The sequence below is a fragment of the Crocodylus porosus genome, unplaced genomic scaffold (genome assembly GCF_001723895.1).
Source record: "Crocodylus porosus isolate Cpor-Errol unplaced genomic scaffold, CroPor_comp1, whole genome shotgun sequence".
Taxonomy (NCBI): Eukaryota; Metazoa; Chordata; order Crocodylia; family Crocodylidae; genus Crocodylus; species Crocodylus porosus.
Window position 1 is genome coordinate 27,873,926 of NW_017728886.1, and position 20,376 is coordinate 27,894,301.

The 20,376-nt window shown below is 41.1% G+C and overlaps 1 protein-coding gene across 5 annotated transcripts in view; it reads left to right on the top strand.

Moving 5' to 3' along the window:
* Positions 1–20,376, top strand: part of MPP7 (membrane palmitoylated protein 7) — a 243,391-nt gene that overhangs the window by 182,314 nt on the left and 40,701 nt on the right. For 2 of the 5 annotated variants that reach the window (XM_019531481.1, XM_019531494.1), the window contains exons 12-14: positions 16,443–16,463; positions 16,569–16,580; positions 17,749–17,790. The exons of 1 other annotated variant lie outside the window; for it this stretch is intronic. In XM_019531481.1, the coding sequence (XP_019387026.1) occupies positions 16,443–16,463; positions 16,569–16,580; positions 17,749–17,790 (75 nt within the window). The remainder of the gene's footprint in view (positions 1–16,442; positions 16,464–16,568; positions 16,581–17,748; positions 17,791–20,376) is intronic. 2 more of the 5 variants (XM_019531489.1, XM_019531504.1) reach the window with 2 other exon arrangements.

A 20,376-nucleotide genomic window follows, 5' to 3' on the forward strand; every position in this document is an offset into this window, starting at 1 on the left:
ACTTCCTGCCCTTTGGGCAGGGGGCTGGACTCGATGATCTCCCGAGGTCCCTTCCAGCCCTAATGTCTATGAAATCTATGAAATACATTGAAATAAATACTTTCTCTCCATTTGAATTTACATCAGCATATGGTTTAAGTATCAGTGCCTATTTCACATGACCTGTTATTTCTTTTAGTTGTGCAGGCTCATAACAAAATACTTCTCATTGTGCTCAATCAGTCTATGATCAGATCTAAATATGAAATGAAAACATTTAAATTTTTAACTAGAAATTTACAAAACCCAATCCTGAAGTTTCCATCAGTGGCTTTTCTTTCCCCAAAATTATACCACTGAAGTTATTACAAAACTGAGTGTGTTGGCTATAATAGCAAAATGGTTGTTAGAGTTTGCACTGTTATATTATGAAATATTATGTTATGTATCTGAAATTTTCCAATGATGGACTTTTCCCAAATTTACAACTTTTGTTCCCTTTAGTCAAATACTGCTTAAACAGCTCTCAGGTTTTAGCAATCTTTGTTACTCAGTCAGCAATATTGAATGAAAATACCCCAATAATGTATTGTGGAGCCCAAAGGGCTAAATCATAATATGTTGACACAAGATTAATTCCAGTTTCATAGCATTTTAAGTATTTTGTTACTCAGTAACCTTTTTTCTGATGAGCACTTTCTGCTTATGACTTATCTGTTCCTGTAAGCTCCAGATCAATTTGCTGTGCATCATTGTCAATAAGCTTTTATGCTTCTAGTGTGTAGCTTCTCTTCTGGTTTTTCACTATCTTGAAGTTTTTAAACAAATGGTTCTCAAGCATTAGTCAGTAGTACCTTCCAAGAGGTGCATCCGGTGGTACAACAACAGTATGCCCATTGTAGTTTCCTCTGTGGTAGGCTTTTTGTGCTTTGGAGCCTTTGTATGACAGTTGGTAGACCTTAGAAGATGTAGGTCTTCTTTCTAAGTACTGAGGGAAGTAGGCTATGACTCAGAGAAAGCTGTGGTGTGTACCCTTTATTCACAGCCCTGATTAATGCCTCTAATTCTGTGTGGAGATCAGATGAAGAGAAAGCCCCGTCCACATAAACTCTCTTGAAGCTTCAGCCTAACAGGGAATGTGCAGTCAGGCATCTAAGCCTTATCCATTTCATCAGACTCTCGATTTTGACAATGAGATGACTTTCTGGGGAAGAGGAGAGCTCTGGAAGTTGCATTTATAGGTCTGTCTTACTTCATACCCTCTGGGGCAATCTTTCACTATCTGCTGCTTACAACTTTCTCAAGACTACTGGGTATGAGAAGGCATTATTCTGAGATGAAAGCCATCCTTTGCCCTGGGACCAGGCAAGGGTTTTTATTATGGAGCAAGTCTTCATATAAAAAGTGTGTAAAGTCCTAGGTACATCTAGGAAGAATTTACACGACCATGACATTTTCTTAGGTCAAATCTCAAGGAAGAACACACCACTTGCTTCTTCTTTGAGGGTAACTAGGAAGTCTTGAAAAAAGTTCACTATAGAGGTTACTCTTTCCAAGGTCATGCACTTTATCATCATCCAGAGCCTTGTTATGAGATTGAGAAATCTAACTCCTTCCTGTATGTGAATACTGTGGGTCAGAAGCTGATGGGAAAACAAGCTATACTGATCTAAACAAGAGATAAAATTGTTGTATCAGACAGCATTGGGGAAGGTGACATTAGAAGCAGATTGGTTGAAGAAGTTATAATGGACTGGGTAGCATGTCACCTGACATCCTTTATAGCTACCTAGTTGGTCAGAAAACTTGATATCCAGACAGATTAGCTTATAAGAAGATCCATTTCCCCAGAACAATACAGGTTGCCCTGGGAAGTGTTGCAGATCTTGTTCTATTTTTGGTGGTTGTGAAGAGACTCAAGTTTTGTAGCTGTTACAAGTAGGGGAGAAGAAGAAATCACTGATACCATGGGTACTGAGGAAACTCAGATCAGATGTGACATGTTTGGTTGCTCTAGGGATATCCCTCTTGTTCACAATGTTTAAAATTACTAATTGAATCAATCTCAAATTTCTTCCTTTGGCTCAGGATCCAGTGTTCCACAGCTTGCAAGAAGCACTGTTTAAAATTTTTCAATTCTCCTTTCAAGATGGTCAGAGTATGTCAGACCAATGACCACCAACCTAAAGTTAAGACAAGAAGAACCTACCATCACTTGGGGAAAATTATCTTTCTGGTTCAGAAATAATGAGTAAGATGCAGATTTCTGCTGCTTCATCTCATCCCAGAATTTACCTGGGAGAGTTAGGGGAAAAAAGGAAATGGTACCCCACTGTATACTGCATGGAGCCTTCAGGGGTCCCCTTGACAGGCTTTCCTGGTGGTGGTTCTTTATGTACTTACTGGCTTTGTGAAGTTAGCCAGAATCATTTCATTTAGACTGTCTGGAGCCTCAGTTAAGTTTTTATATACACTCTGTTCTCCATTGCCTTCAAGTCTAAAGATTTAATTTTTCTTTCTGGCTATTAACCAGGCCTTGCTCATAAATATCACTTACACCATGAAAGTGGGAGGATTCAGCTGCTTCATCCTATAGCTGCTTCTCTGATCCTTCACAATAAGGTATTTTCAAGTTAGACCCAGTTTCATCCACAGCGGTTTCCATCTCGCCTTTCTCCTTTTGTCAGTCTTCTCTAAAGTGTGTTTGTGGCATCCCTCAAATGTGGAGCTGTTGAAACCCAAGTTTCAAAAGTACTAAGTCAAAGGACAAGGCTTCTCATTGAGTTATAGTGAAATAAATGTCTGTATGTTTGTATTGTGTACAAAAAGAGAAGATTGCTTCAGCAGGTAAAATCTGCAGCAGTAATCTAGTGGTTGGTTTGTATGTTCCCATGGCAGCATAGAATTGTCAGTGCTTTAGTGGAGGTGGTTTTCCCTTCTCATTTAGCCTTAGTGAGGTCTATTACTGTTCTGGATATTGGTCAGAAAGCAGGGCAGGGTGGCACCTTAGAGATTAATTGGTTCAGAGAGGCATAAGCTTTTGCAGGTGACAGCTTACTTTGACAGATTCTGGATACTGGTGGCAGGTTTGGTGGGGGGAAAGGTCATTTAAAGGGTATTCAAGTTACAAGGTTTCATTTGCAAGTTCACTGTCTGTGAAAGGATACCCTGACTAAAGCCCAGTGGGTGTTTGTCATTGTATTCTGCATGTCTTTTGTTTTCTCAGTGTATGAAGGGATAGAAGCCTTAGTAAAGCTCAAGTAGTGGAAGAAATACTGTGTTAGGCTTAGTATTATACATATAATATTCAGTGGAGCCACCCAAACAGAGACCTAAAACAGCCAGCAGCATGTATAATAACCTAGTGCAAGATTGCTAGCCTTCCTTACAGAAATAACTTCTAAAGAGAAATCAGAATTCTTACTTTGTTGGAAAGAGGAGCTAACTAAATGCGTGGTGGATTGTAGTATTTGTATTCTGTCCATAATCTCAAATGCATAGCAAAATTATTATATAAATTAGCAATGTTATGCATTCAAGTATAGACTCATAACAGAAAAGAACTTACTTAGATTTTGGTCATGTTAAAGTGTTGTTGTAGCTCTGATGGTTCAAAAATATGCAAGAGGCAAGGCTTTCTGAGTGATAGCTTTTATTGGACCAACTGCACAGTTGGGATTAGACAAGCTCTTCAGTAGCAATTTCAATTTTTACTTTTAGCATTTGTGGGGGTGGTTTGTGTCACGCCAGAAGACCGGTGCACCTTGTGACCCACGAGCCTGGGTCGTCACGACCGGCTTGGTGCGGGTAGGATCAGTGATCGGACAGGAGGGTAGCAGCAGTGAGTAGGAGTCAGGCGGCTGAAGCATATTGGTTACTGAGGAAGTTTATTTTGTACTTACGCTACTCAGTGACTGCAGCGTAGGTTGAGAGCTTGCTTGGTACAGGTTCTGAGCAATTCACGTAAGCTACTGTGGTCCACGGACCGCCAAGAGCTTTTTACAAGGACGATAGTCATGCTAGCAAAGGTGGGGTACACCAGGAAGAGAATCGGTGGCAGGGAGATGTCTGTGAATGGCCAGTTTGCTGACTGTGTCTCCTAGGTGTACACGGAGTTCTCCGCTCTGGGCGGAAACTTTCTCAAAGTTATAGTTGGCAGGGTGGCCTATCACTGTACACCAGGCATGAATAATTAACAGGTTGCCAATCATGACTACAAACGGACTTTCTTTGTTTGCTCAGGTTTCATGCTAGCCCAGCTGTGCACGATTACGCATGCGCTTTAAATTTAAGTTGGTGAGGGGTAATGGTGTGAGACTTTAATTACTGGGTTTGTTGTGCTAGCATGGCCTTTGACCTTTTGCCATCGGCATCTGAGACCAAAGACTTTGATCTTTGACAGTTTGTTCATTTAAAAAAGTCATGGCTATACATTTATCAGACAGATAAGTTTATAGTAAAATGCTAAGAGAATTTAACTAAAGCACAAGCAGGTAGCAATTTTAAGTCTCCTGTCTGCAGAGTCAACTGTTATATAAACAAATGCATCTACCAGAAATAAGTAAATCCTGTGGCAGTATAAAGCACAAAGAAGTGCTTAATTAAAAAACAAATTGCACATATTAGCAGGGTATGAAGCTCTATCACATAGTGTTAGAGGATGGGGGCAAAACTATGCATGTTGCATTAAAACATGAGTGAAAATCATATTTTTCCCTTAGAAAATAGGGACGTTATGTAGTAGTGGAGTGACTCTACAAGTAAGGTGACAGGAAAATTGTCAGCACAAATAAAAGATAACATGGGTGAAATAATGGAAAGGGAGACATTAGGGATGGGGAAAGCAGAAGAAAATTAGGGATGTGACACTGATGATGTGGAGAGAGAGGAAGATTAGAATAGGATGATGGGAGAGATGGGAGCAAATTGTATTCAGTGGGATAACACAACACAAGTGAATGGACTTGGGGAGAGGAAGGTAGAAAAGTAAGGGGCGCGTAGAATGACAGTGGAGCAATATTTGTAGTGTTATAGTGTTAGAGTTCAGTTCTGACTGGCCCATTGAACTTTTTATTTTTAGAGAAGTTTCATTGAAATGCCAGTGACCAAAACACAGAATATACTATTTGAGTTTTCTCTTTGAGTTTTTAATGATGGCTTGGTGAAACTCAGTCTTTTAATATAACACCTTAATAATGACCTCCCTAATATTCAGCTATAATCACTTTCTAACTATGTGGAATATGTAAAAGATGTGATAATATGTTGATAAATTAATATAAAAACCATATAATGTCTTTGTTTAAGGTTTTGCATTCAAGTTCATAATAAATTGGGGAAACATATTCCTTTGAGAGATTTATTGGACTTGGAAAGGAAAACTGTTGAAAGCCTTATGGAACATACAAGTGCATTATGGGACGGCCATGTACATAACATGAAGGTTGAAAGAAAAGCTCATATATATCTATTCCTTTTACTCTTATTTTCTTGCTATTAAGATTTTAAGTTTCATAGTTGTTAGGAGCTGGAGGGGACCTTATAGATCACCAGGTCCAGCCCCACTGCACTTGGACAGGCAAGACTGCTGGGATCAAGATGCTTTTTGAAGATCGCCAGGGTGGATGACTGTATCACCTCTGGGGTGAGCGTGTTCCAAACCTTTGGCACTTGAATTGTAAAGCTTTTCCTTATGTCTAGCCTGAAGCGATCCTCAATCAGCTTGTGCCCATTATTTCTTTTCCTCCCCTGGAGGGCCTTGGTGAACAGATGCTCCCCTCGGTCCTGATGTATGCCTTTGATATACTTATAGGCTGCCACCAAGTCCCCTCTGAGTCTTCTCTTCTCCAGGCAGAACAATCCCAAGTGTTTCAGTCTCTCCTCATATGACCTGGTCTCTAGGCCTCTAATCATGTGTGTGGCCATTCTTTGGACTCTCTTGAGCTTCCGCACATCCTTCCTGAAGTGCGGCGCCCAGAACTGGACACAGTACGACAGTTGCGGTCTCACCCAGGCTGAGTAGAGAAGGAGTTGATAGTGTCTCCCCTACTGCAGTGTTAACTGCCACTAGACATTTTTTGTTTCATAATTAATGCTGCAGAAATATTTGATTGATAAAACAGCCCTGACAATAGAAATATGTAGGTTAAGATATACAGCAGAAGGAAAGAAAAATGTGAAGGAAAAGAAAAGGAATAGAGCCATGTGAGACAACATACTAAATATTTCATTCCCAAATATTTTTGTTGTTGTTATTTCTGCACACAACACAAGATGCTGGCAACCTATTAAAGCTAAATTTATAGACTGCTGAGAGCTCATTTGCATCCATGCTTTGTCTCCTAACCTCTGTTTCCTCCTTCCTTTCAGCATCAGAATTTTCTTGTCCTTATTTCCAGCGTCCTTCTATTCCTCATCTTAATCCTGCAGCATAGTCAGTGTGAGCCACATTAAACCTCTACACCCCCAAATGTGCTTGCCTAATGGTTCCTATTCTTAAATCCACCCTCCATTTGTAGGGCTTTGAATGTAAAGACAAGCTTTAACTTAATGTGGGAGGATAGAGGAAGGCGATCACCTGTCCTTTTGAGTTCTACACTCATTTCTCTATGAGAACATGCACAGTTATTGCCTGAGCCCTCCAGGAAATGCATGCTTCATGCTGCAGTATTAACAAGAACTATACTGGTTCCTCTAGGAATCCATCTGTTTATGATGCAAAGCCACAGAGCATAGAAATTCAGACAAAATATGTCATCTGTATCAATAAAACAGGTAAAGCCAAAGCCCTCACTGGTGAGGATGGAAGAAGGGATAATTAGCCAAAGTGCTGCCTGTCTAGCACAGGGGTGGGCAATTATTTGGGTCTATGGGCTACATGGGGAGTTCTGATGAGGCATCGTGGGCTGGGTCAGCATCCCACCACCACCACCACCCACTTGCCTACGCAGCAGCTCACCAAAACTCCCTAAGACAAGTGACCTCATCACATCCACATGGCCATGTGGGTCCCAACTGGTCTTCATGGAGACTCCGGGATCATGAGGCAGTGACAGCATGGGGCTGGGGCCGGGGCCTAAAACAGAGCCGCAATCTGCTCCCCACATGCCTTTGCCCACAGAACCAGCACCTGTTGCCAGGGGCATGTGAGCAGCAGATCGTGACTGTGTTCTGCGCTCAGCCCAGATGGGGCCAGGACTGAGATCCAGGGGAGTGGCATCTGGGAGCAAGATGGGAAAGCGGTGCTGGGGCTGAGATCACAGGGCAGTGACAGGGCCCTGCAATCCCAGCCCTGGTCCCATGCACCCGCCTGTCCTGCTCCCAGATGCCACTCCCCGAGATCTGAGCCTGGGCCCCATCATGGCCAAGAGCAGAGGCATCATCTCCTGCCCACACACCCCTGCAACAGGTGCTGGTTCTCCAGGCAGCGGCATGCAGGGAGTGGATCATAGCTCTGCCCAAAGCCCCAGCTCCAGCCCCATGCTGTCACTACCCCACTAGTCTCCATGGAAACTGGCCAGGACCTACACAGGCAGGGTGCATGGGCAAGTGGAGAGGATAGGGCCATGGGAGAGTGGGGAGTTACATCTGGGGCCGGGACCAGGATCTTGGGGCAGTGTCAGCATGGGGTTGGGGCCAGGGTAGAGCCATGATCCACCCTGACCACGTAACCCATGTCCATTGCAGGGGCGTGTGGGGAGCAGGGAGCAGATCGCAGCTCTGCCCCAGTCCTGTACCATCACTGTCCCAAGATTCTGGCCTATGACCCCAACTTCGCTTGCCCAGTCCCCTCCCAAACATTGCTCCCCACCCTCATGTGGTCCCATCCCATCCACCTGGCCATGTGCTCTGCCCACACGGATCCTGCGTCTGGCAGCGGGTGTGAGGCAAACTTACTAGGGTGCCTGAGCAGCAGGGCCGGGTCTGAGGGTGGCCGCTGCTGGAAGTAGACACTGCTGTTAGGGCTGCTAGAAGCAGGTCCAGCTGCCATGCTGCCCCATCTTTCCTTCACACCTGGGGCCAGCGGGATCAGCTGAATGCATCATGACCTGGGCTGCCCCCTGTATCTGGGCTGGGAGGAACTGAGGGACCCACGCCTAGTCTAGGAGTTGGAAGGCCCATGTTCAGAGGTTGCAATTAAGCTGTTTGGTTTATTTTTGGAATATGCACTTTCAGAACTCTTTTTTTTACAAGAATTACAAACTTTAAAGCAGAGATGTCCGAATTGTACATGTTCAGCATGGTGTTTTCATATGCTAGCTTTAAATCAAAACCCAGTTCAAACTTCAGCAAAGTTTTCCTATTCCTTATTAGAAACTTGTACACTTTGGGTGAAGTTTTAAAAACTTAGCTCTTTGAGTTAAGTGAATAAAAATTTAGGAAGATAATTTTTACTGGGGGAATATTATAAATATGACTCCCCAGTACACACACACATTAATGGCTGAATGGGGTAGTCCACAGGCAGTGTAAAAAGCTTCCATTTAGGCTAAGATGAGGTGTAATAAGATCCTGTGTGAATGGAAAACTATTCAGAAAATAGCATGAGGGGGTGAAATACTCTAAGTAGTGCAGTTGTGGCCAACAGAAGCCAAACTTTTTATATCTGTAGTTTGGTACTGTTCACTTTTTTGATAAAGAAATTATCTAATCTCTTGGAAAGGAATATAAAATTACTTCAATAATCAGCAAAATAGTTAATATGCCCAATTCACTGAATTGTAAATATACCAACTGGGCATGACTTTCCTTTGATGTAAACTTTAGTTTTGCCTTAATAGCATGGATTGTTTGTTCGTATGCTCCAACACGTGTGGTTTCTGGTATGAAGAAACAGTTTGTCATTTTCAAGGATACTTTATACTTGCTGTAACCCGTAACTGGCATTGACTAAAGGAAAAAATTCTCAAAGATGGAAAGAGATGTTCAAACATCTTCATTGAAAAGCTGTTTATTTTGTATTTCAGTGTTCAGCGTAGATGCTTATTGTGGCAAAGTCATCATCATATAGTCTTTTTAAGGCTTTAAAACATATTTTACTTTTAAATTTTGATTTAACCATATGTGATTGGCACCACATGAGCAAGAGGAAATATTTAAATGCAGCCAAATGGTATTCATTCAAACAAGATGTAACCAGTTTATTCAGAGATGAGTGTCTTGTGGATTGAAGGCCACATTCTGCCAACAAAAAAATTTAAACAGAATAAAAGAATGAATTCATTGTACATACCAATTTTGAGAGCCAAACATTTAGAAGAAATGTATAGTAGGACTTTACAGCTTCTTACAATAAGACCGTTCAAGTTTGATCACCTATCCACTCCTGGCATCTATGTACATTATGTTTGATACATTAACACCCCATGTACATACAATTATATCAAAAAACAATATATTGCAATATTACTCTTAGGTTTTGCCTGCACCTGTTACTAGAGTCAATCTTAAGATACCCTCTAAAATCCATAAAGACCAGCCACCTATGGTGTAAAGCCCTTTGTGTGGCCTCTGGCAATGGTCCAGGCCAACCTTGGAACTTCTGTTGAACTTCAGGGTTTGAAGTTGACTCTTCCTCATTTGAGCTGTAGTTCTTCCTTTTCTGTAGTGTGTTTTGGAGCATCCCCTGTTGTGCAGACCTTAGTCCAAGTGTGCTAGCAACAATGTCACAATTACCTGTTCCTCACTTTTGTAAAGAGTTTCTCACACTCTGCTTTCTGTCTTTGCTACATACAAGAAAAGAGAGGTAGTCTACAGGCTAATCTCTAGAAGGCCTCTGTTTTCTAAGTAGGCAGCACAATGTGGATGACTTTTGGATGGGCTGAAAGTTAAGATATAGATGGAGAAGAATAGCTCATGTGAGCTGTTTGAGGGTTGATTCCTTATTGACCCCGTGTATCAGTATAGACATACCTGTTGTGTTAACTTAGCATTTTTGTTCACAGATCACTTGGCATTTGTAGTGTCTTCCATCCAAAGATCCCATAATGTTTTACAAATATTTGTTTCCGAGATCATGAAATGGATAATTAAATTTACACAGAGTTCAAATTTCTCAACATCATACAAAGCAACAGTGGAAAAGTGAGACTAGATTCTAAATATCTCTGCACTGAATCCCAGGCATTAACCATGAGGCAGTCCTTCACTTCTGAAATAATCCTGGTAGAGATATTCAAATTGAACATATTATAATGAAATCAAATTTGATCACCTTAGATTTACTTTTAATGAAAAATCCCTTTGTTTCACAACCCCTTTTCTCTCCACTGTCTCCCCAATCACACGTACACACAATCAGCACCTCAAAATGAACATTATAAAACAGTTCAAACCCTAATTGCAATTCTTGGCTGTTTGCATCTACTGAATCAAGTACATTCTGTTCACATTTGGACATGACTGCTGTAAATCCAGATTCTTGTTCATTGTGGTTCCTTACTTGCTTACTGGAACCAAGCCAAGCTTGAGCAATAGAGTAACATTTACTTATATTCAGGGGCTAGAACAAAACTGTTGGGTCTAATTATAGGCCTACGAGCCTTTGACAAAATTCATTTAACAAAAACATGGTGAAGGAAGAACAAGAGTTAAATCTAACACAGGGCTGGACTGGCTACAGCCAAGGCTGGGGACTTCAACTGGGGTGTGCCAATACTCCTGTTGAGAGCAAAGCCAGAGATTCCAGCTAGGGGGTCTTGCCCCTCCACTCAGTGTTAGACTGATTTCCATATTTGGGGTCAGGAAGGAATTTTACCCCATGGTCAGATTTGTATGGACTGTGGGGGTCTTTGTCTTCCTGCAGGGGGCATGGCCCTCTAGCTTGGGACCTCTTGAGTATATATTGACAGCATTTATAGAAACAGGATATTGGCTGCCTTGGTTTCCCCTGATTTCCCTGTGGCAGGTTAGGGTGTTAGGTCTTTGTTGTGTCAGGGTTGATTGTAATTTTATGTAGAGTTTAGTTTGTGGTTTTATGAGGTGGTTTGGATTGGGATGATCCTGCTTCAGGCAAGGTTTTGGAGTAGATGACCTCTGGAAGTCCCTTCGAGCCCTACTTCTTTATGGCTCTCTGGAGGCCAGCAGTTCAGGTCTTTTTTTTTTTTAAGTGGCCCAAGGTTTTGAACCTTGTAAATAGTGAAGGCCATTCCCATGAGACCCCTAAACAGTTATAAATACTTTTTAATTAAAAGATCTTTGTATCCCAAATACAGCATTTCTATACTGAATAATGTATAAAATCATTAATTCTCCCTTGCATTTCCATTATCTCTCTGAAGAGTATATTTTTCCTCATCTTTTTTTTTCTCCCTCTCTCTAGTGCTTCCTCTTCTATCATCTCTATCATTCTTTTTTCTTAATTGTTCCTTGCTTTCCAATGAGTTATTAGTCTCTTAGTTCATTCCTGGGAGCTACCTGTTTCAATTCCATAATATCTTATTGGTATGGCAAACTATACCAGTCTGGTCTGTCTTTACCTTTGGTACCATACACATGTAAATATTTGCTGTCTCTGTGCACTTATTTCATATACACAAAGCTGCTAGTAGTAGCAATGATTTATGCTGTAAGGGTGGACCTGATGATCTTGCGAGGTCACTTCCAGCCCCTTACAATCTATGAATCTTTGAAGGATGAAGTTACACAATATGCGTATATCATACTAAGGACACACAAATGTGAGTGTCCACACATTAAAGCTAATTAACTCATGCTAAGTGCTCATAGAGTACCTCAGAGTTGCATCTCTTCAGACAGAGGTTAACTCTGGGCCATGCTCATGCTCATGTTAGGGTAACTTCAGTCTGCTCCATGAAGATAAAATGAGCAGTTTGCAGTCTTCTAGCATCCCAGGGTGCACTGCTCCCAATCCCTCCTCTGTCTCTGTAATAAAGCAGGGATAGAGCCCAGGTGGCTTGGCTTCTAGCTATGCTTCTGGTCACCAGCCCTCCAGTGGCAAGTCAGAGCTGTGCAGGCAGTAAATGGCATTAAGTAGGGCTGTGCGAAATTTTACCAGCAGTTTCATTTCAATACTGTTTTGACTTGTTTTGAGCTCAAAGCAGCAAAATTGAAATGAAACGGAGAGCTTTCAGACAGTCTCGAAATGAAATGAGGCAAGTTGAAATGTTTTGAAGCTCAAGCTGGGCTTGCCTGCAGGGAAACAGAAACTAAAGTTGAGGGGGGGGAAGAGTGCTGTCATTATTGACTGTGCATCTTGCCAGTGACTGTTATCCTTTCCTAAGGTCCCTTCCAATCCCAGTGCTTTGGGAGAGGTATGGAAAAACTGCATAAAAGGCAGCATTGTTTGAACTGCCCTGCTTTCTGCCTTCGTGTCAGTTGAGTGAGGACGCACCTTAACACGCATACAGTGTCACCCACCCATGTCATGAGTTTTGCCTGTCAACAGCTAGAGATGCGGGGCCCCAGAACCCAGACCCCTGCTGCACCTATCTCCTTGACAGCTGGCAGGCTTCGTGGCCATAGCAGGGCTTAGCAGGTCTGCAGTTTTCACCCCCCTGTGCCCCAAGACAAACACAGGCCCACAAGCACCCATGGCACAAGTTTTGCCTGTCAGCAGCCAGAGGTGCAGGGCCCCAGAACCCAGAAACCCCTGCACCTGTCTCCTTGACAGCTGGCAGGCTTCATGGCCTCAGCAGGGGCTAGCAAGCCTGCAGCTTTCACGCCCCTGCACCATAACACGCAGAGTTACCCATATCACAAGAGTTGCTTGTCCACAGCTTGAGGTACAGTTTCCCCCAAACCCCTGCATCTATCTCCTTGAAACATGGCAGGCTTCATTGCTTCAGCAGGGGCTAGCAAGCCTGCAGTTTTGACTCTGCTGTGGCTTAACACATACACGTGACATGAGTTTTTTGCTTTCAAGACTTTGAGGTGCAGTTTCCCTGAAACCCCTGCACCTATCTCCTGGAAACTTGAGAGGCTTCATGCCCTCAGAAGAGACTACCATTCCTGCAAGTTTCATCCAAATCAGGGCAGAAATGACAAAGTTATAGGCTGTTTCAAGCTTCTCCATTATAGCCTATAGATGAAATGTTGAAACAGCGTCAAAACAATGAAACTGTTTCGACAGAACAAAACAGAACAGCAGGTTCAAATCAAAATTAAATTTGACATGAAACGCTGTTCTGTCAAAACGGCAAAATGCAACGGTGCTGTTTTGCACAGCCCTAGTATTAAGCCTTAATGTGCGACTGATCACAGTACACTCTGACTTGAACACTGCTTAACATTCCACAGATTTAGCATGGTCTAAGTGTAATGTGTAACTTCACCCTTTGTGACCTGGTAACTGACCTCCAGCTTTGGTAGGGGTTGGTGATTATCATGTTAACTAACTGGCATTTAGCTAATAACCAGTTTTAGCAATGTTAGGTGAGTGCTGTGTCACTGCACCAAGAGCTGTCAGGACCTGGTGGTTTCCTGAATACTTTTATTTACTATAGACTAAGTAGTTAAGAAAACCAAGGTGGAACACAGTAGCCAAAAGGGGAAGAGAGGCAGTAATGGTAGTAAGGGAACCAGCATTGGAAGCTGCTTCAGGTACCTCAGCACAACACTTGGCAGTTAGTACGATGCCATATTGTTTCTGCTCTTCCTACTTAGTGACGCCACATAATGCCTTAGAAAAGTCAGATATCCTCAGATTATTACAAGGATGATTCAAACCATTTCCTTAACTTCAGAAGTCCAAGTTCTTGGGACAAAAACATGAAGTCCATTCATCTTTTCCCATCTGATTTATAGACAATGGACATACAGTGCTTCCGTACCACCCTGCTAGTTTCTGAACTTGGAAGTGTGTGTGTGTGTGTGTGTGTGTGTGTGTACCCCTATATATATATATATATCTATATATAGATATATATATAAAAAAAAGACTGTTATCCCCATCCCCATATCTCCTGTTGTACAAGTTTGCAAGTTTTTATTTTACCTCCTGTTGCAGGAGACAAAGCCACAGATGTCTGTAATCACACATTTTTGAAGAGAGAAACTATATATATATATATATAGAGAGAGAGAGAGAGAGAGTTTGTCATCCCATATTATTTTGCATATAATGAGTTAATTGTCAAAATACCAGATTTCATTCTGAAATAAGGGTCTTTGGACAGGGCATCTGTAGCATCTTCACACGATATGGAACAGGAGTGTCTTTTGGTCTCTCTTCAAAAATGTGTGATTACAGACATCTGTGGCTCTGTCTCCTGCAACAGGAGGTAAAATAAAAACTTACGAACTTGTACAACAGGAGATACGGGGATAACAGTCTTTCTATCAAGTGAAATAATGCAAGGGTCAGTCTTGCAACCTTCACCTCAACTTGTTAGCAAGGAAAAAGGGAATAGTACTTCCCAAGAAACTGAATTATCATTGCAGGTCTAGCCTCAAGAGGACTTGTCATTTTCAGAATCACAGGACTAGGCTGACTCCCAAGAAAGTCAGAAGCATCCCAAGGCTTTACCTCAGTCAAAAAAGTCCTCCAGGTTTTTAGAAGACTCCAGATTGAGTGAATCAGCTAGTGTCCTCTTCACAACCTCTTAATGGCACACAGTCACCTTCTGTATAAATAAATAGAACTTGTAAATAGGCTTTCCAGGTGCCCTAGAAAGGCCCATACCTGGATATCATGCTGCAATATTCTCTCTTCCCTACCAAAGAGCATTTGTGTCTATCCAACCAGTAACAGGTGAAAGGTGCATTTTGGTATGTCGTTAGACAGAGTTGTGAACCATCCTATCTCTGAGTCCTGAGATGCAAACTAATGAAAAAGGAGTTAAAAATACCATCTCAAGAATCAATCTTACACCTTCCAGAGAAAAACCATGGGCTTTACACCATGGACTCCATAGACACTCATGTGGACCTGGGAATACATTTAGCATATCCTATCTTTGTGAACAGCATGTCCAGTTTAGCATATTGACTTGCTGGGATCACCCTTCCCTTTTTCCCCAGAGCTGGGTATATGCATTCTTCTCTCTATACAAATTTATTTAACATATTACACTATTAGGGCCTTGTTACATGTTATACTTAGGCCATGCTAAAGGCCCTTACAATGTGAGCATCAGTGTAGTAAAGCAGGAAAACTCATGCCAAGTGATCTCTAAGCGTCTCAAAGTTATGCCACTTCAGGTGAGGAGTACCTTTGGCTCATGCTACTCTGCTTGTTTTTTCTCCTTTGAAGCCAACTAACATTACTGCAACACAAGCTATTTGGGGGCCTCCAGCACCCCAGGCTGTACAACTGCCAGGCTCCCCACTCCTATTCTGTGGATGATCTACCCAAGCTCTACAGTCTGGGGCTGGTACCGCCAGGGGACTGCCCCCTGCACAGCACAGCAGCTCTAAACCAACCAGGCCCCTGGCAGCTCCATGTTCTAGTTTCCTTTAGGAGTGCAGTGCCACAGCCACCGAGAGGGGGCTTTGCGCAGCAGGAGCATAGAGCCATCAGAAAGAAAAGGGACGCATGCTCTGTGTTCTCATTGCACAAAACTCCCTTCCAGTGTCTGCAGCTCTGTGCTCCTAGGGGAAGCTGGCGCATGGAGCTGCCAGAAAGGAAAGAAGCAAACTCTGTGCTTCTGCCATACAAACCCCACAACCTCCCCCTTTCTGGCTACTCTGTACACCAGCTTCCCCTATGAGCATACAGCCACAGAGTCTCTGCCATCCCCTCCCACCCAAGGACAAGAATGCACAGGGCTGCAGAGGGAAGCCACATCCCCCATTAAGCCACCTGGCCAGCAGAGATCTGGCAGGCTTGGTAGAAATACGGGGAAATTTCAGTTAACCATGGTGTGGGGGCAACAGCCCCCTAATTAGAGAAGAAAAGCTTAGAGCTACCAGTTCTGCTAGGGACTTGTTCTGGTTTACTGTTGGCAAACTATGTCTGTAGTACATATTACATTACAGTTGTATGTTTGGACTCCTAGACATGTAAGTTGTTGTGATAAGATAGTGTCAGAATAAACATTAAAGGATAAATAATTTACTTTTTCCAGGCACTTCATGTAGTTATAAATAAAGACACTTAAATAGCTCCTAAAACTGAGCTGCAGCAGCAGCTCCAACGTGTGGAAAATTACATGAAGATTGGTAGAAATCCTGGTTTACGATGAAATCAGTCGCATCATCATGTGAGGATTTAGCAGCATTGCATGCATCTAAATTTAATTCCAGATAGATGTCCCTCACAACTGGACAAGTTATAGGTCCCAACTGTTAAATCAACAGCAGAAGATGAAGAATGCATGATGATGGAGTTCCTTTTTCTTAAACGCTTCTTATACAAGCATAACTTACATTTAAAGGCCATCTAAATTTGAGTATCTCTGCAATATAATACTTATCTAAAAGCTTTTAGAGCAGCTCAATATAGCTATTTTTTCCTATTTATAAAGTATTAAACAATAATACTCTGTTTTTTTGGCTGTTCTAAGATGAGGAAACGATTGAGTGTGGTAGGTGCATTTTTATTTCTTCTCAGATTTAACTTTTCGTTTTTCAGCTATGTTTTCAACCATCTAATCATTTCCTTTCCTATTTTTTTCCTTTGTGCTTCTCAGAGGAAATTGAAGGTACATGTACAAAAGTTTCCCTGCATAGCGCAGTAATTTTATTTAGAGAACATGTGTTTAGAATTACATTGAATGTAGTTCAAAGTTTATAAGAGATGTTATATACACAAAGCTTCCATATTACCATCAATAATATTGAATCATATTAAAAAATGTTTAAAAAATATCCCTCAAGCTAATCCTAGATGTCTTACATAGTGGTCAATAATTTGACCTATAGTTAAAAATGGTTTTACATTTCTTTAAGTGCTGGGAAATAAAGGTATGTGCAAAAAAGAGGAGCAGTGCCATACATGAAGTAGCCTTGGTAAAACTTGCTGAGTGGGATGGATTGGATGGAATTGGCTTCTGACTTGATTACAGGGCACTAAGGGGTCTGGTTTTTCTATTCATACATTGTGGCAAAATACAGTAGCTCATTAATTGTTTTCAAATCCAATATAATTAATACTGAGGAGAGTATTTGTTTGAAACACAGTAAAAAAAAATCCCCCCATATTATGTAAAGTACTTCTTTTCCTTTGTGTGAAGCCTAGGTTGCTACTCACAGCATATGTTAAAGCAATAGCAACTAATCTCTTATAGGGTTTTTTTCCTACCTAAAAGGATTTTTGTTTATAAAGGCATTAGAAATTGTAGCTCATATTTTTGATCAAAGGGCCTCTGGCATGTAAAAATATACATTATAGCCATTTTATATAAAATGAAAGGGCACATTTTTGATCAAAAACCTTTCTGTCTAATCCAGTGAGCCAAAATTTAAAGCTGAAGTCTGATAATATAGTTTACCAAAGAGCTTGATTTACATTAAGTAATTTTGCTTTTTCTTAAATGGTATCATATTTTCTACTTTTTAAAGTAATGATAAAATGCAAGTATTATAAAGTTAGATACCTTTCTAAAATACTTTTTTCATTGCTGTCATGAAAAGGCACTGTGTGAAAAGGTAAGAATATTGTAGTATGCATGCTGCAAAAGTCCAGAATACCTCCAGCAAAAATATAAAACAACTGAAATTGTTTTATGTTTTTATATCAATGGCTTTTTTATGCTGTGCTTTGTACGGGTGTCATTTACAGTAACTCTTCTTCTGCATTTGTGTCTGGGCTTCTAACTATTCTGCTTTATTTCTTGGCTTTTGTTCTGTATGCTTTTACACTTCGTCCAGAAGATGCTGAATATGCTGGTCACTACAGTGGAACCTATTTAGGTGAGCAATTAGTTATGAAAGACAACTTCTTTCTTTCTTTCAGCTTCTTCCTGGAAATACTGTCTTATTGTTTTGGGGGCATCAAAATGCAATTGACATCCAGATCTCCTTGTGGTGCATGTTTAAGAGCATGAAGTTGAAATAAAAATGGCTCATTGGATTTGACATAAAGGATTTACATATTTACTGTAATATTTGTTTATTACCATTGACATTCAGAAGCTATTAAAACACTGGGTCTTTTTTTTATAGTCAAGATAATATTATTTAACTACAAGATACTGTTACATGGTAAGATTACATGACTTAAATTTGGAGAGAGACTAAACTGACTTAAACTATAGTAAGAAATATTAGAAAAAAAGATCACTATATCTACTGCATCATGAAAAAGGTGAGTGAAGATTTAAAGAGACTCTTTGCAGGTTTGATTGAGCTACTCTCTTCTCTTACTTTTTTCATTATTCCTGTTTGTAAAATCTAATTCATCAGGATAGGTTGGGATTTCAACAGTAATATACAAGTGGTCTCTTTCTTTTCACTTTCAAGTAAAATGACGTGTAGCTACCTCCAGCAGATAAATTTGATCCTTAAATAGAGTAATAGTTAACAACCTTTAGTTCTAGTTTCAAGCTTTCAAATTACAAACAATAGTAAAATTGAAGACAGAAGCTCTGAGAAATGCTTTTTAATTCCTGAACCTTAATATGAGGTTTTGAAGAACTAGTGAGCAGAACTTTTTATTCTTCTGAGGCCTCTTTGTGCCAATTGAGCGATCCAGAAAGGAATTACCCCTCCCTCTCCGCCCCCACAGGGAGTAAGCTGACCAAGACAGATCTTGTGCCAGCCAATTCTTCTCTTACCATTCATGTCCCCATACTAAGAGGAAGGAACTAGGAAGAATATAGAACTGAGCAATCCTTTGCTCCTAAACCTCCATCTTACGCCTGTTATGTAAACAATACCACCAAACAAGCTTCTAACAGGTTGCTCCCTGGATTTTGCCATCCTCCACGACTCAGACACCATTTTTAAATCCTTGTGTAGAAGATATGAGGAAAACTAACTACTCGGTACAGAGTACCGGTTTTATGTCTGGTTTTATGAGGGACTAAAGTACAACTGGAAAATTATATTTTGCACATGATTCCAAATGCACTGTCACTTGACGACTTCCTTTTCAAAAGATTTTGAAGTGGAAAGATTAAATGTCCAGCTACCTATGCTGTAATTTTAACGTCATTTTTTAAAAGACAACCATGATAATCCTGCATTCAGATCTCAGCTGGTAGTTGTCTTATTTTAGGGCAGGTGAATTAGAATAAAATCCACCTATTCTATATTGCTATTGACCTTGCAGTGAAATACTGTTTTTGTTGGTAAAGTTATCAGATGGGGTCAGTTACACAGAGAGCAGATTTGTTGAATAAGAAAATACCATTGCCCTGGACATAGAAAGAAAGTTAAGATGCAGTGGCTGTTGTTTAAATGTGTCCCAACCAATGTGGTAGTGAAGGATAAAATTCCATCCCAGTTGCAAACAGCGCATATAGTACAAATGTGCATAATATCAAAAAACTAAATCTAGGTTATTCTCATTTATGAGCAGCTGGGAGCTCTGAATCCCAGCTCTGATTCAGGCTGTAGGGACTGGGTTTTTGTAACTTCCCCCAGGTGCAATACCCAGCGATGGTAGCAATCCCTCATGGTGGAGGATAATCAGTTCCACAGGTCAAGTAAAGGGTGCAATACCCAATACTTTACTGAAGTCCTGTAAACTAACCCAAGTGATAGCACCTCCCCTTGTTCCATACCTAAAGAGAAAGAGCAAGAGAAGTAGAAAAGAGGAAGACTCCTCCCAGGACAAAGGGAAGGGGGACTCTTAAAGAGACCCTTTTTCCTGCTAGTTTAGACAAAGTGCCCCCCACACACACACACGCCTTTCTGGGTGTGATGGTTGCCTTGTGGATAATGCAGTTATTCTTTTGACTGCAAAAGAGCTGTAAAGCTGTCCAGTTGTTTATATTCACATTCTCTTTGTTGCTTTCTTCATACCATCTTTTCCATTCTTATTTACTGTCTTTTCATCTTATCTCTCCGTTCTTTTACTCAGCTTCCTGCCTACTTGTTCCTATCCACCCTAACCATTTCTCTTTCCCATTAAAGTCTCTCTCCACTTTGTTCATTTTCAACTTTGCTTGGCCTTAGTGTATTTGTAAGTGGGATTTACAGGTCAGACTATGGGTGGATGTTTGTGCACCTGTCTGTTTTCAGAGATCACTTCTTCCTCTGGCCTTGTGCAAATATTAAGATTTTACTTTGTTTTTGGTTGTAGCCATGTTGGTCTAAGGACATAGGTAGGCAAGTTTCTCTGAGTAGATGTGATATCTTTTATTAAAACAACTAAGTAGTTAGAAAAAAGTTCTTAGCAAGCTTTCAGGCACAGTTGCCCTTTTTTAGGCATAGAGAGTCTCTGCTGTTCTGAGACTGCAAGGAATGAGAGAAGCTAAAAGTGTGACACAATCTCGGTGAGAATATAAATAGGTCAAAATTAGGAAAACAAAAGGTAAAGCAGGGAGGGGAGAG